The sequence below is a fragment of the Protopterus annectens genome, chromosome 10.part0 (assembly GCF_019279795.1).
Source record: "Protopterus annectens isolate FY-2018-M chromosome 10.part0, PAN1.0, whole genome shotgun sequence".
In the NCBI taxonomy this organism is placed as follows: Eukaryota; Metazoa; Chordata; order Ceratodontiformes; family Protopteridae; genus Protopterus; species Protopterus annectens.
The window spans coordinates 1,015,034,364-1,015,049,226 of NC_056744.1; the positions used below are offsets into that span (position 1 = coordinate 1,015,034,364).

Consider the following 14,863-nt stretch of genomic DNA (forward strand, 5'->3'; position numbering starts at 1 on the left):
TTTCTCAGTTCCGGGCTTCCATCCCTCTTCAGGTGGGCCTGCCTTCCAAGTTATGGAGAGAGCTCTTGCCTCATCAGGTTCGCAGAAACCAGACAAAATTCTCTTCCCACCCAAAGATCAACCCCACTGGTCCAAAGGTCTAGCGGTAGATGCTATGGTGGTGGTGGCTCCCACAAAAAAGGAACTTGCCAAGGAGAGTCCTGCTGTCCACCCTCCAAACTGAGGGTCTTGGATGATGGACAGATTCGGGAAGTGGGTCTATGCTTCAATGACCTTAGCCATTTGGTCGCTAAATTTTTTGGCACATTTCACACGACTTCAAAGGGAGCTGATAACGGACCTTTAAAGGGACCTTGGCAGGAGCAGTGTCTGACGAGGTACACAATAAGGTTGTCTCCCAGCCTGTGACCCTTGAGTCAATATCCAACTCATCCATGGCGCTTATTGTGCACACAGCCGAAGAGGTGACCAGGGCAGAGGGGGGTACAGGCGTTGCCATTAGGCATCACACCTGGATGCGCTTATATGACTTTGCGAACCCTTTCAAGTCCTACTTCATCAATGCTCCAGTAGATCCTTACCTCGTTGTTTGGCCCAAAAGTCAGACACACATTAGCCAGGTATGAGAAGGGTGGAAAAGACTCTTTCTGCTGTGGGCATACATTTTTCCACTCCTCAGTGACCTTACTCCGGGAATCAGAGGAGTGGAAAGATGTGGTTCAAGAAGTCCCAAGGTCCTTTTCGGGACACACATGGCGAGTACTCTCCCCGGGGCAGAGGGGGGAACTCTTCAGGAAGATACCCCTCCTATGGCAGAGAGGGTCCGCATAACCAGGGTTCCAGAGATTCCCAACCAGCACTCCTGAGCAGCGGCCCGGTTGCCTACCTCTGGAGGCAGTTGGGGGAAGATTTTCTCTGCACTGTCTAACCCTGGTACACAGTAACATCAGATTATTGGGTGCAGATAATAATTACCAGAGGTTACCATATCCCCTTCAATCTTTACCCCAGACCACCACAGCAAATCCCCTGATGTTCTACCCAGTCAGAGGGATATAGCAGCAGTAGAAATCCAAAAGCTGCTTCAAAAAAAGTGTCATCCAGACAGTCCCACCAGACCAAATAGGATCTGGATTTTACTCAAGTTTCTTTTTAGTGCCAAAAAAGAAAGGGGTCTAGAGGCCAATCTTAGACCTCAGTGTATTAAGCAAGTTTGTTTAACAGACAAAATTCCGGATGGTAACAGTTAAGCCTTCCTTTTCTGGAGAAAGAGGATTGGATGTGCTCTATAGATCTTCAGGATGTGTATTACCATATACAAATGGACAAGTGCTCCAGAAGATACCCCTGCTTCTGGCTAGGAGCCAGTCATTACCAATTTCGAGCACTGCCCTTTGGTCTCACCACAGCCTCCAGGGTGATCACCAAATGCATGGCAGTGGTAGCAGCTCACTTAAGACTACAAGGATTCCAGGTATTTCCATATTTAGATGACTGGCTCCTCACTGCCCCCTCCAGCCATCTACTGCTTTTCACCTTGGACTCCGCTCTGAGGCTTACAGAGTTCCTAGGCATCTCAATAAACAGAGAAGTTTCCAAACAATCTCCCACACAAGACAGAATTCATCAGAGCAACATTAAACACAAGATCTTGCATGGCCGCTCTCCCTCTTCATAGACTGATCAGGGCTGAGGTCGCAGCTCCAAGTGATACTCTCTCAAGACAAAGTTCCAGCTCATCTGGTTTTACAACTTCTTGGGTCTATGGCAGCAACAATCACCCTAGTTCCTCTAGTGAGATACCATATAAGGCTGCTTCAGTGGCTCCTCGCAACTCAGTGCTCTCTGCTAAAGCATCCAATGTCACACCCAATCCGCATTACCAACCGTTGCAAGCAAGATTTACTTTGATGGATGAAACAAAAAGAAAAACTGTGGAGCTACCCATTCTCACCCTCTCAGCCCAAGGCCGTAGTGACCACAGATGCTTCCCTGATGGGGTGGGGGGCATTTTCAGGGAAAGACAGTCCAAGGCACTTCGTCCCCCCTACAGCTGAGGGCAGTGCTCTTAGTGTTGCAAGCCTTTCAATCTGCCCTCCCTTCGGGGACAATTGCTGTTCACTCAAGCAACATGTCAGTGGTCTCATACATCAACAAACGAGGGAATCAGTTCCTACTCTTTATGTCGGGAAGCCCTGAGAGTTTGGTAATGGGCAATCGCCTCCAACTGCTTTCTGATATCAATGCACATCCTGGGGAATTCCAACGTGATTGTGGACAAACTGCGCAGATGCATTCTTCTACCTCACGAGTGGTCTCTCAATCCCATTGTGGCGGGCAAAGATTTTTCATCGATGGGGTCAGCCTTGCTGCAATCTGTTTACCTTTCCCACAGACCACAAGTGCAGCAGCTACTATGCCCTAATCCCCCCACAGGGGGAGTCCTCGAGAGATAGTCTCCTACACGATTGGCCCCAGGGACTATTTTACGCCTTCCCACCAATTCCTCTAATTCCCCAATTTTTCAGAAAAGCCCAATGGTTGAGAAGCAAAGTGATCCTCATTGCACCTTATTGGTCCCATCAAGTCTGGTTTCCCCTTCTCTGGCCTCAACTGGTTTACCACCCGTGGACTCTGGATCCATCTCCAGATCTGTTGTCTCACCCACAGAGACTATTTCATCCCCATCTAAAAAGCCTCAAGCTGACAGCTTGGTTCCTCCACTTCCAGTAATTGCCTGGCAGAATAACTTATCTTCCCCAGTACAAAAGATACTTCTAGCTTCTCATAAACCATCCACTAGGAAACTTTACCTTAGTAAATGGAATAGATTTGAGTTTTGGTCTCATGGAAAAACAAATTAAGCCCTTTTCAACTTCAGTTGACAAGGTATTAGAATATTTATTGACTTGTTCCAATCAGAAGCCTCTGCCTCTACTATTAAGAGTTAATTTAGGTGCTGTTTGAAATTTTCATAATTGTTTCGACAACCTTTCTTTGATGTCTCATCGCCTTTGCAAAACCTTTCTAAAGGGCGTTTTGCATTTGAAACCACCTATTAAAGAGCCCATTGAGCAATGGAATTTAATGCTAGTCTTACAAAGTTTGGTCCATCAGTCCTTTGAACCAGCAGCCACGTGTGATATTAAATATTTATCTTGAAAAACTTTATTCATGATAGCCATCACGTCGGCCAGGAGAATATCAAATTACAGGCTTTGCATGTGAAACATTCATATATCATTTTTCACAAAGAGAGAGCATCACTTCGAACTACTCCCTCCTTTCTGCCTGAAGTAGTATCAGACTCCAGTATCAGTCAGTCTAGAGACCTACCGGTTTTCTTCCCAAACCTTTCAAACAAGGGTGACTATCGCTTGCATTTGTTGGATGTACACAGACAATTACGTTTTTATCTGGAAAGAACTAAATCATTTAGAAAATCAGGCCAACTGTTTCTATCCTTTTCAGGTACTAGACTGGGCAAACCAGTTTCAAAAATTACTCTATCAAAATGGTTGAGAGATTGCATTACTTTTATTTATACTCAAAAAAAAAAACTGGACTTACCAACAAAGATTAAAGCGCATTCTACTAGATCTATTTCTACTTCAGTAATCTTTCATTCCAGAGCTTCTATGGATGACATAACTTGGGCTACCCCCGCCTACATTTATCACTTGTTACAAATTGGATATGGTCTCCAGGGGGGGAGCATGATTTGGCTCTATGATGCCCAGGAACATCCTTCCCTAGGGCCTCCCAAGGTTTAAAGTAGCTGGGAACTCTGTCCCAGCAGTTCAAGAATGAATGAAGATTGACTCAGTCATCGTCCATGCTGGTGTGAATGACCTGAGACGTACCTCCCTGGACTACATGAAAAGAGACATAGAGGAGCTCTCTGATCATGTAGCCCAGGCCGGTATGACCCTGACCTTTAGCAGCATCTTACCCTCACCTAGAATGATGCCACAGTATAAAGACAAAATGATAAATTTTAACAATTGGCTAAAATGTTGGTGTCATTCAAAGGGGATCCAGTGTCTGTCAGCCTGGGATGACATGCTCGACAAGCCACGTTGCTTCGCTAGGGATGGCTTGCACCTGTCACCCCTGGGCTTTCGGATATTGGCAAAGGCTCTTGCCACCCCCATAGTGCCTTTTTTAGGCAAGGCTCAAAAGACAAACCCACCTCCATATTCAACGCAATGAATAAGAAACTAAGGGTAATGCTGCTCAACGCCAGAAGTCTAAACCTCAAGATGCACGCACTCAAAACCCTCCTCAGTATGGAGAACATTGATATATGTGTAGTGACGGAAACCTGGTTCAAGGCTCCAGAGAGCACCCCAGCACTACCAGGTTATACCCTCATATCATGCTTTTCGGCCCCAAAACTCTGACTGAACCACAAAAGGAGGAGGAGTATCCATATTCATCAAAAATACCCACACCTCCAGGTTAGTGGCGCTGCATGAAGCATCGGAAACCATCCATGTGCAACTAACAGTGGGCAAAACTGCCCTTCAGTTTGTAGCATGTTACAGACCACCCTCTCAAAATCAGGAATCCCACTTGGCTTTCCTGAGAACACTGGAGAATATGAAGATCTCTCCAAACACCATTATATTGGGTGACTTCATCTACCCAAACACAGACTGGGAGCATTACTCAAGCCCCAACACCCTAGCCCAAAGGTTCCTAGAATTTATAAACTCAAATGCTATGGAACAACTAGTCACCACCCCCACAAGAGGGGAAAACTGGACCTGGTCATCACCAACATGGGGACTCTATGCTCCATACCAGAGGTATACCCCTCATTGGTAAGATCGGACCACAAACTAATCTCACTGGATATCCACATCCCGACCCCACCCCCAGCCCAGAAAACCACAGTGAAAAACTTCTCAAAAGCGAACTTCACACTTCTCAAAACCGAGGTGGAATCCTACAAGTCCCCGGGCCAGTGGAAACTACAGCCCAAATGGCAGAATCCTTTATAAACGCATTCTATGGACATCTCCAGGAATGCATGGATCATGCTATCCCAAACAAAACCAAGACCCAATCTTCCAAAGGCAGGCGTCCAGTCTGGTGGACCCCAGCCATAAATAGGCTGTACAACAGAAGGAGGAAGCTACTACGATAGAGCAAAGTCCCAAAAAGAGAAGGCATCTCTGATCAGTACTAGCAAAAAACTACGATCCCTCATAAAATCCTCCAAGGCCAGCTTCAAGAAAAAAATAGCACAGGATACTAAAGATAATCACAAGGCTTTCTTTAGTTATGTTAGGAACTTGGGAGGCAACTCCCAGATATGCTCAGAGTTAATCCAAAATGACAAAAAATACACTGAACCCACAGATATTGCTAACATCCTGGCAGACAGGTTCAGTGCAAACTCCCCCCCAAAAGGGCAAATAACTATCCCAGCAGAGTGCTGCCCCCCCCAAACATCTCAGATGCTCAGGTGAAAGCCGCCCTCTCCAAAGCAAAAAACACAGCATCAATGGGACCAGATGGTGTCCCGGGTTGTGTCCTACATGAACTACAAGAAGAACTAAACCCTCACGTAAAGCTGCTGTTCAACCTCAGCCTTACTACAGGATATGTACCCAAAGAATGGCGTACAGCAACAGTGGTCCCACTCCACAAAGGTGGTGCCTCTACGGACCCTGGAAACTATCGCCCCATAAGCCTGACTAGCCTGGTCTGCAAAGCTATGGAGAGGATCATCATGGAACTCATTAACAATGACATTGGGGACCTACAGACACTGGATCCTACCCAATTCGGCTTTGTCAAGGGCAGATCCTGCCTCTTAAACCTGGTCAATTTCTTTGAAACAGTCACCAAGGCCATAGATGAAGGGAAGGTAGTCCACACAGCCTACCTTGACCTCGCAAAAGCCTTCGACACAATACCCCACTCGGGCATCATAGATAAGCTCTCCAGCTTAAATATAAACCCCTACGTCACAAGATGGGTTTCAAACTGGCCCAAAGACAGAACCCACATGGTCAGGATTGCTGGAGCCATGTCAGACTCGAAACCAGTTACAAGTGGCGTCCCACAAGGCTCAGTCCTGGGACCTCTCTTATTCGGTATATATTTTTCTGAGGTACAGGCTAACACGAGAGGACTGTGGCTGACCAAGTTTGCAGATGACTGCAAACTGGGAACCATAATTGACTCTCCAGCTGATACAAGCATCCTCCAAAAGGGTCTCACAGATACGGACAACTGGTGCCAGAGCCATGGCCTGAAGCTAAACGCTAAAAAGTGTATAGTCATACCCTTTGGCAAAAACAAAGTGCCCACAAATTACCACATAGGTGGTAATCCATTAAGTACGGAAGAAGTAATTAGGGATCTGGGTACCCAAGTTGATAGTAATCTCTCCTTTGACAATCACATTGCCAAAGTGTTTAGAAGGACCTTCTATATAGCCCACCTTATCATGAAAGGATTCACATCTAGATCAAGGGAGGTCATCGTACCCCTTTATTCATCCCTCATCAGGCCCATAATAGAATACAATGCCCCGTTTGGGATGTACCTAACCCGACACCTGCAGCAACTTGAAAGACCCCAAAAGTACCTCACAAAGAGGATTAAGGGGCTCAAATAGATGCCATACGCTGCTCGGTTAAAGAAACTCCAGCTCTACTCAGTTGCATACCGCCTACTTAGAGGCTACCTATGCCTGACGTATAAAGCTATGTCCAACCCGGAATTAATGGACATGCTTCACCTCAGTAAATCCAAATCCCTTAGAGCTATGTGCTCGAGGGACTTAAACCTCAGCACAGAAATAAACAGGACATGCTGGAGGGACAGATTCATAACCCAGAGGCTGCCCTCACTCTGGAATAGAATCCCAGTCCATGTTAGGCAGAGCCCCTCACTGACCATCTTCAAGAGGAATCTTGACAAGTGGATGGGTGATCGCAGGTTTACCCCTGGGATTACTTCTGTGTCACTGCTGGACAGAGGCACAGTAATCTAACTTTAAAAAGGGCACAATAAACTCAATTCAAAGGGGGCGTAAGCCAAACAACTCTGGCTAGGCTTGTAAATGCCCTAGGGCAGATAGCCTAGTATGAACCTATGACAATATCAGATAAAGAAGTTATGTTCTTACCATAACGTTCTATCTGTATTGTTGATCTTCATTCATTTTTGACATACCACCCTCCTAGCCCCTCCAAAGACTCCTGGAGGTTTGGAAATAGTCCTGGGATCATGATAGGGTAATTGCTCAAACAAAGCTGTCACTTTTTCTCCATATTCTACGGGCAAGACTCGATCTGAAGGGAAGGGAAGAGAGGCACTATGGGGAGCCTTAGCTTGAGAGTTTCTGGCTGGCACAAGCTTGATAAAACAGCTGAGCCAGTTCTGAGGATGGAACTGAGACCCAACAGTTCAAGAATGAAGATCCACAGCACAGATGGGACGTTATGGTAAGAGCATAACTTCTTTTTATTTTGCTGTATGATTGTAGCTGAAAACAACTACATATGTTATTAAGCTAATACGCATGATATTAGGTCTGAAACTTTATTTCCAGAACTTCTTGATTATCCTTAAAGCCTCTCTTGAATTTCATGGAGACCCATCTTTCCATAAAAAATTAACTCAGTATGTCCCTTTTTGATAAATTTCCCAGGAACAATTTGAACCAAAGAAAATGCCTGCTTGATTTTGATTTGGTTTAATTGTACATTAAAGATCTTCAACATTTCTTAAATTTTGAACACAAATGTCTTCTTATGTTTTTCCACTTTCTAGTTTATTAAATCCAGCATGTCCCTGTCCCTTACCTCACACAGGGTAGACAAAAAATAAAAAGTAATATGTACCCTTTCGTAAGACAAATTTTGATACATGACAGATCTCATTTCTTATCAGATCTGAAGGCAACCCAAAGCATCTGTGATGGTTTGATATGATTCTGTTTCTCTTGTTATAACCTGCCCTCACAGTATCATACAAAATGTTCATTGACAAATGGGATCAATGAGTATTGGGTATTAACCACGTAGGTAACATATTTGAAGTGTTGCCAGATCCCCTTTATTGCCTGGTTACAGTGAGATAGGCTAATGCAGTTAACTTTGGATGATATTTTATTAGTTTTATAATGTATAGCAAGAAGATGGATTGTGCCAGAGCATCAATGGAAATTTCATCAAAAGCAATTTCACTGGAACACATACCTCAAAAGATAGTTTTAGTGACCATTGCTGTTTTCAGTGTTTCTTTTATTAGCTATCCATCTATCTGTCTTTCTTTGTTTATAGGGAAAATCCAACTGGGATTGATCCCATTTTCAGCTGAGGACCAGGGAGAAAAGCTTCAGAGTTTTTACAGATAAAACTACAGAAACACATTAAAAAATACACACAAAGTAATGTAGGAGGAGTTGTCCATTGTACAAGGAGAAAAAAGCTGTACATTTTTTATACAGAAGAAATTCACTTTACATACATATATTAACATTTTCTGGTATTTTTCATTGTGAATCAAATATGTATGTACCTTAAAAGTGTATGTACAGTTTAGGATCTAAAGAAACTGTCAAACATAGTATGTACTGAAACTGAATATGTATTCAGTTACTAAAAAGAGGCATATATGTTAAGAGGTGTTAGAAATATGTTTGGATGTTATGTCATTTAACAATTGTAAAAATTGAGTTTTCAGGAGTAAAGTAAGTTGGTTAGAGTTTGTATGGAAAGTTATGGTTTTAGATGTTGGTATGTTTTGTAAAGAATATTAGTCTGACAGGAGTCCCCGTGGACTATGATGTTTGCAGATGACATTGTGATCTGTAGTGAGAGTAGGGAACAGTTGGAGGAGACCCTGGAGAGGTGGAGCTATGCTCTAGAGAGAAGAGGAATGAAGGTCAGCAGGACTAAGACAGAATATATGTGTGTGAATGAGAGGGAGGATAGAGGAATGGTGAGGATGCAGGGAGTAGAGGTGGCGAAGTGGATGAGTTTAAGTACTTGGGATCAACAGTTCAGAGTAATGGTGAGTGTGGAAGAGAGGTGAAGAAGAGAGTACAGGCAGGATGGAGTGGGTGGAGAAGACAGTGGCACTGACAAAAAAGCAGGAGTCAGAGCTTGACGTGGCAGAGTTGAAGATGTTAAGATTTGCATTGGGTGTGACGAGGATGGACAGGATTAGGAATAAGTATATTAGAGGGTCAGCCCAGGTTAGAAGGTTTGGAGACAAAGCCAAAGAGGCAAGATTACGTTGGTTTAGACATGTGCTGAGGAGGGATGCAGAGTATATTGGGAAAAAGATGCTAAGGATGAAGCTGCCAGGTAACAGGAAAAGAGGAAGGCCTAAGATAAGGTTTATGGATGTGGTGAGAGAGGACATGCAGGTGGTTGGTGTGACAGAGCAAGATGCAGAGGACAGGAAGAAATGGAAACAGTTGATCTGCTGTGGCGACCGCTAACGGGACCACCGAAAGAAGAAGAAGATTAGTATGCAGTGGAACATGAGAAAGGAGGTACAGAGACAGAGATGTTAGGGGAGATATAGATGGAGAAATGATATACATAGGCACATCCACTTATCTAATAAGTGTTTTTCAGTGAAGGTGTAAATAAATTTAGTTTGTCGATTTGTCTTAGTTCTAAGAGGATGGAGCTCCAGATTTTTATAACATGTTAAGAGTAAAGAGAGTCACTGGTTGAATTATTTAAAGTGTCATTGGATATTTGTGATTTTTTATGCTGAAGGTTATCTATGTTGATTTTGGTACTGTGGCTGTAGCAGGTATTACAGTTTGAGTTGTGTGAACTGATGATGCAGTTTGATTTGTTTGTTCCCTTACACGGTGTTCCAGAAGGTCCTGCAGTGAATTTTCAGTGTAGGTGTCGTTGGTCTTTCATTGTTGTCGGGCAGTTGCAGAGTTACTTTATAGAAGACAACCATGGAGCGGTGCAAGGTCACTTGCCTCCTGCAAAAAAAAAAAAGCTTTTGTGGTATTTCTCAGTTTTGTTACAGTTATGCAACATCACCAAATTCTGTTAATTCTATTTAGTGGTTTATGTAGCTAGAACTTTATGTGCCATAGAAATTGTCCCATGAACGTGGTATGCAATGTACAAAACAAGTAATAAATAAATAAAAAGAAGCTGAGATGCTTATTTGTTCAGCAGAAACCCAGTTCTGTTTGGCATCTTTACTTTGAGTACGCCATCATGCACTCTGGCACGTGCTGCGGCTTCTGTATGTTGTTGCATTTTCCTGCTTATACGGGTAACACAGTATAGCAATCCTCATTATGTTTATAACTCAGTATGAAAATAATTTTGTGTTGAATAATTTTACATTATAATGTTATGCCGAGCATTATAAAATAGATTATTTCTGTTGTTTAATATGTTTTTTTTTTCCTTTCTTTCTAGATTGGTGGAACGTATGCAAAACCTGTGATAATGCCTCCAGAAGTAGCTATTGGAGCTGTTGGGAAAATTCAGGTTTGTAATCCAGTTTATTAGTAACATTTGTGTGTGTCATTAATTTTAAAAAGATGCCACTGACTGCCATTTAGAACAGTGGAGATTAATACTAAGGGTCATATTTGGCAGCCAGTGATATACTGATTTATTCTGCACATTCAAGAAGCACATTGTTATCCATAAAGCTGGGGACCAAGACAAGGAAGAATGAAGTTGTGCTCTCAAGTCACGAAATGTCAACATTACTGCCTGTCACTGCACTAGCTACTAATGTTGGTCAGGGGCATATAAGGAGAGTGAGCTTTGTGGCCCAGTGGTCTTCGAGACACTTGATTGCTTTTATTCTGAGCAGATGTGTCTTCTCCCCACTTAGTCACAGTGGCTGTTTTTGAAGGCAATAATTTTTGTTTTGCTGTTGTGGAAAGCTTATTCCAGATATGTAAATCACATGATCTGATATTCCTGCATCTCTTCTTGCAATTATTAATATTAATTGTAAAAATTAGACTACTTGCTGATATATTTGCTCCTCTAGCAGTGTGCTCAAAGTATAGATTTTCAGACCCTAAGGGGTCTGTTGCTTTGAAAATAACACAGAGGTTGCCTTTGAGTAGTCTTTATGATATATAGTAAAGGGAGAAGCTCCTTTAGTCTGTCTGAATATTTCATATTTTCTAACTTTTGAATCTTCCATGTCACAATTTTTTGTACTTTCTTGAGGTGAATGGACACTTGATGTGGAAGCTGTGAAGTTCCACATTATTCCTCCCCAAGATCTCTCCTGATGGCCCCACTGCCAGCACCCAGTCTCCCCATTCACTCCATAGGGACAAGGAATGGGCATTCCCAGGCTAAGCAAGAGCCAGAGCAACTTATTTGTTCCCATCTGGTAAACCCTATTTGACCCATCCATTCTCCAAAGAATACAGTGAGTCTTGGTGAGTGGTTCAGCTTTCTGGTCCTATGGGGTGGCCTGCCCTTTTCCCAGGTGGAGTACCTCCCTGCCCATCGGCAGCTTTGTAAGCTCTGCAACTGCTGCCCTCTGCTGAACCCTTGGCTCATAGGAGCAAGTGCATCATGGCAGCACAGACTTCCTAGGCTTGCATTACATAGACAAAACACCCATTGCTCCCCTTGTATATCACCCAGGTGGTGAGCCTTAGTTGCCCCCCTCTGCTCAGGATAGGTGAACTGCCAGTGGCTGCCCACTCCCATCCTCCCTGATCAGCTGATATATAAAAGTTATTCAATGATGTCATCTTCTAAGTAAGTGTATGTCATACCTTTTAATCTTCTATGTTGGGTAGCTGGTAGTGAATGTAAATGCAAAGCACTCCAGTTGTTGGAGTTGCTGGATCCGAGGATGGTCAGAGTTGAGGGGTCGGTGCCAATGGTACCCTGTACCTCCATGCTGGCCAGTGCCTTGAGTGTGTCAGATCCAATTAGATCGGATCCGAGCTCTCAGAGCCATAGCCTTGTGGTCGGATCCAAGGGAGTGCTGTCTACTCCGAGCTTGTCGGAGAGAAGCATTCCCCTCGGCATCTCGGCTCCTAGAGGCTTGGCTCTAACTCCCCGGTTGGGTCAGGGGGGAGAAGCTTCTGCTAGTTCAGCCCAGGAGGTCCGTTCCCCCTCGGCATTCGATGTGGTGGAGAGGGTTCTCGCAGGATCGAGGCCTCTGACTATTTCATCTTCGGAGTCCGTCCAGACCCCCCCTGGCCTTGAGTGTGGGTCCGACCATCTTGCCCTCTCAGGGACAGCCCGTAGCCGTAGTGCCCCAGGATGTTGCGGCCTTGGAACAACCCACATGCGAGACCTCCCCAGATAGTCCCACTGAGGAGCCCCCCCTGCAAGCATACGTGTAAAAGGAGGTACTTGGACTCTCCCCCAGAGTCCCTCACCGAAGGCATGGACCTGGATGAAGGGGAAGGTTCCCCAAGACGAACCCCCGAGAATGTCTCTTTTGGAGACATCATGGAGATCCTCTGCTGGGGGGGGGGGGGTCCACCCCAAAACCAACCTCTGACGAGTCCGTGTTTCTGGAGGCATTCAGCTCAGGCCTGTCTACCTCTTGGGTGTCCCCGCCTGCTGATGTACTTGTGGATTTGATAACATCTAGGGCGTGGAAGGAGCCGGACACCATAGAGCCAATACCCAAGCGCCTAGATAATGTCTTAAGCCTCCCCATGGACAAATTACACTGGCACAAGGGGTCCCCTGTAGATGCTATGGTGGTGGCAGTGGCCAGCAAGAAGGAACTCGCCCATGAGAGTTCCACGGTCCATCCGCCTGACCAAGAGTCGAGAACGTTGGATCGTTTTGGGAAGCGAGTTTATGCTTCAGCAACCTTCTGCATGAGGGTGCTGAACTACATGGTGTACATTATTCGACTCCAGAGAGATCTGGTCAAGGAAGTCATGTAGTCGACCCCAGGGTCCATGTCGGCAGAGGACAGGAAGACGTTCGATGCACAAATGGCCACCCTAAAACCTGTAGCCAACACGTCTATGCCTTTGCTCTCCCATGCCACGGAGGGAGTCGCATGGGCGGCGGGGCCAGGAGTTGCCATCTGGTGCCACGCCTGGCTCCGCTTGTGTCAGTCCTCAGAGCCATTCAAGGCGTCTTTTTACCAATGCCCCTTAGGATGATTCTTCCCTTTTTGGGAAGACGGTCAGAGAGACTTTGGTCCAGAGCAAGAAGGACGGGAAGGCACTGTCTGCTGTTGGGGTCTGCTTTTCACTGCCTCAAAGGTCCTTTTCCAGGAAACAGTGAGGCCAGAAGATGATGTGGTTCTGCAAGTCCCAGGTGTTTTCCCAGGACGCTCAGGACTCACCTTCCCCCAGAGGCAGAGAGGGCTATAACAGACACTGCCCTGGAGGCAGAGGGGGTCCTAGGAATGTTGGGTCCCGAGAACTCTTCTCCGATAAACCTGGACAGCAACCCTGAGGGGTTGCCTGGCTGCCCATCTCTGGAGGCAGTCGGGGGGGGGGTTGTCTGTCGCTTCACCCACTAGCATGGGAGTCCATCACTACAGATCAGTGGGTGTTGCGAGTCATATTCATAGGATATTTTGTTCCCTTCAAGGATCTTTCCCCATCCAACAAAGCTCTCCTGGATGTCCCACCCACGCAGTGGGAGGAAGCAGCAGGTAGACTTACTGCTAATAAAACAAGTCATCCAACCGGTCCCCCCAGACCAGTTTGGATCCGGGGTTTATTCCAGGTTCTTTGTACTGCCAAAAAAGACGGGACCTCAGACCAATATTGGATCTGTCCCAAATTAACCTGTCAGTAACCAAGACAAAATTCTGGATGGTCACAATTCAGTCTATCCTGCCTTATCTGCAGGACAGAGACTGGATGTTCTCGATCAACCTCCAGGATGCGTACTATCACATCAAGATGCACAGGCGCTCCCGGAGGTTCCTTCACTTCAGGCTGAGAGCGAATCATTGCCAATTTTGAGCCCTTCCCTTTGGTCTCACCACAGCCCCCCGGGTGTTTACCAAGGTAATGGCAGTAGTAGCGGCTCACCTGTGGCTTCAGGGCATTCAAGTCTTTCCGTACCTGGACGATTGGCTCTTTACCGCCCCCTCAGAGCATCTACTATGCCAAGCCAGGGACTCCTTTCTTTAGCTAGCCCAACAAGTTGGGCATTACGATCAATATGAACAAGTCTGCTCTTCACTCGGTTCAGATTCTAGATTTCATTGGGGCATAGCTGGACATAATACAATCTCAGATGTTCCTCACCTCAGACAGGATATGCAGCTTGAGGTTACACATCTTACACATTCTTCATACCCATTTACCAACAGCCGAAACAGTGCTAAGAGCTTTAGGGTTCTATGGCGGCCACAATAAATCTTCTCTCCATGGCTCGCCTTTATATGAGGGTACTGCAGTGAACACTGGCAGTTCAGTGGTCACTGTTAGACCTTCCTTTGTCTTTTCCAGTGAGAATTTCAAAAGCATGCAGGGACTCCCTATGGTGGTGGATTCAGTCCCCGGATCTCCTCAAGCGATGTCCTTTTCAACCTCCTTTACCCCAAACCACGGTGTCCACGGATGCCTCCCTACTAGGATGGGGGGGGGGGGCATTGCTCAGGAAGGATAGTCCAAGGCACATGGTCCCCTTCCAAGACCTATCTGCACATCAGTGTTCTAGAAATGAGAGTGGTTCTTCTTGCGTTGCAGGCCCTCAGTGCTCATCTTCTTCTAGGAATGATTGCAGTTCAGATGGACAACATGTTAGTGGTCTGGTATATCAACAAACAGGGGCAACCAAATCTTATCCCTTATGTTGAGAGGCCATGAGAGTGTGGGAATGAGCGATCTCCACTGGACGTTTTCTGGTGGCAACGCACATCCTGGGACGGTCCA

The 14,863-nt window shown here is 45.5% G+C and overlaps 1 protein-coding gene across 2 annotated transcripts in view; it reads left to right on the plus strand.

Annotated features, from left to right (window-relative positions):
• Window positions 1-14,863, plus strand: part of DBT (dihydrolipoamide branched chain transacylase E2) — an 854,289-nt gene that overhangs the window by 802,586 nt on the left and 36,840 nt on the right. For both annotated transcript variants that reach the window (XM_044085776.1, XM_044085775.1), the window contains exon 10: window positions 10,431-10,502. In XM_044085776.1, the coding sequence (XP_043941711.1) occupies window positions 10,431-10,502 (72 nt within the window). The remainder of the gene's footprint in view (window positions 1-10,430; window positions 10,503-14,863) is intronic.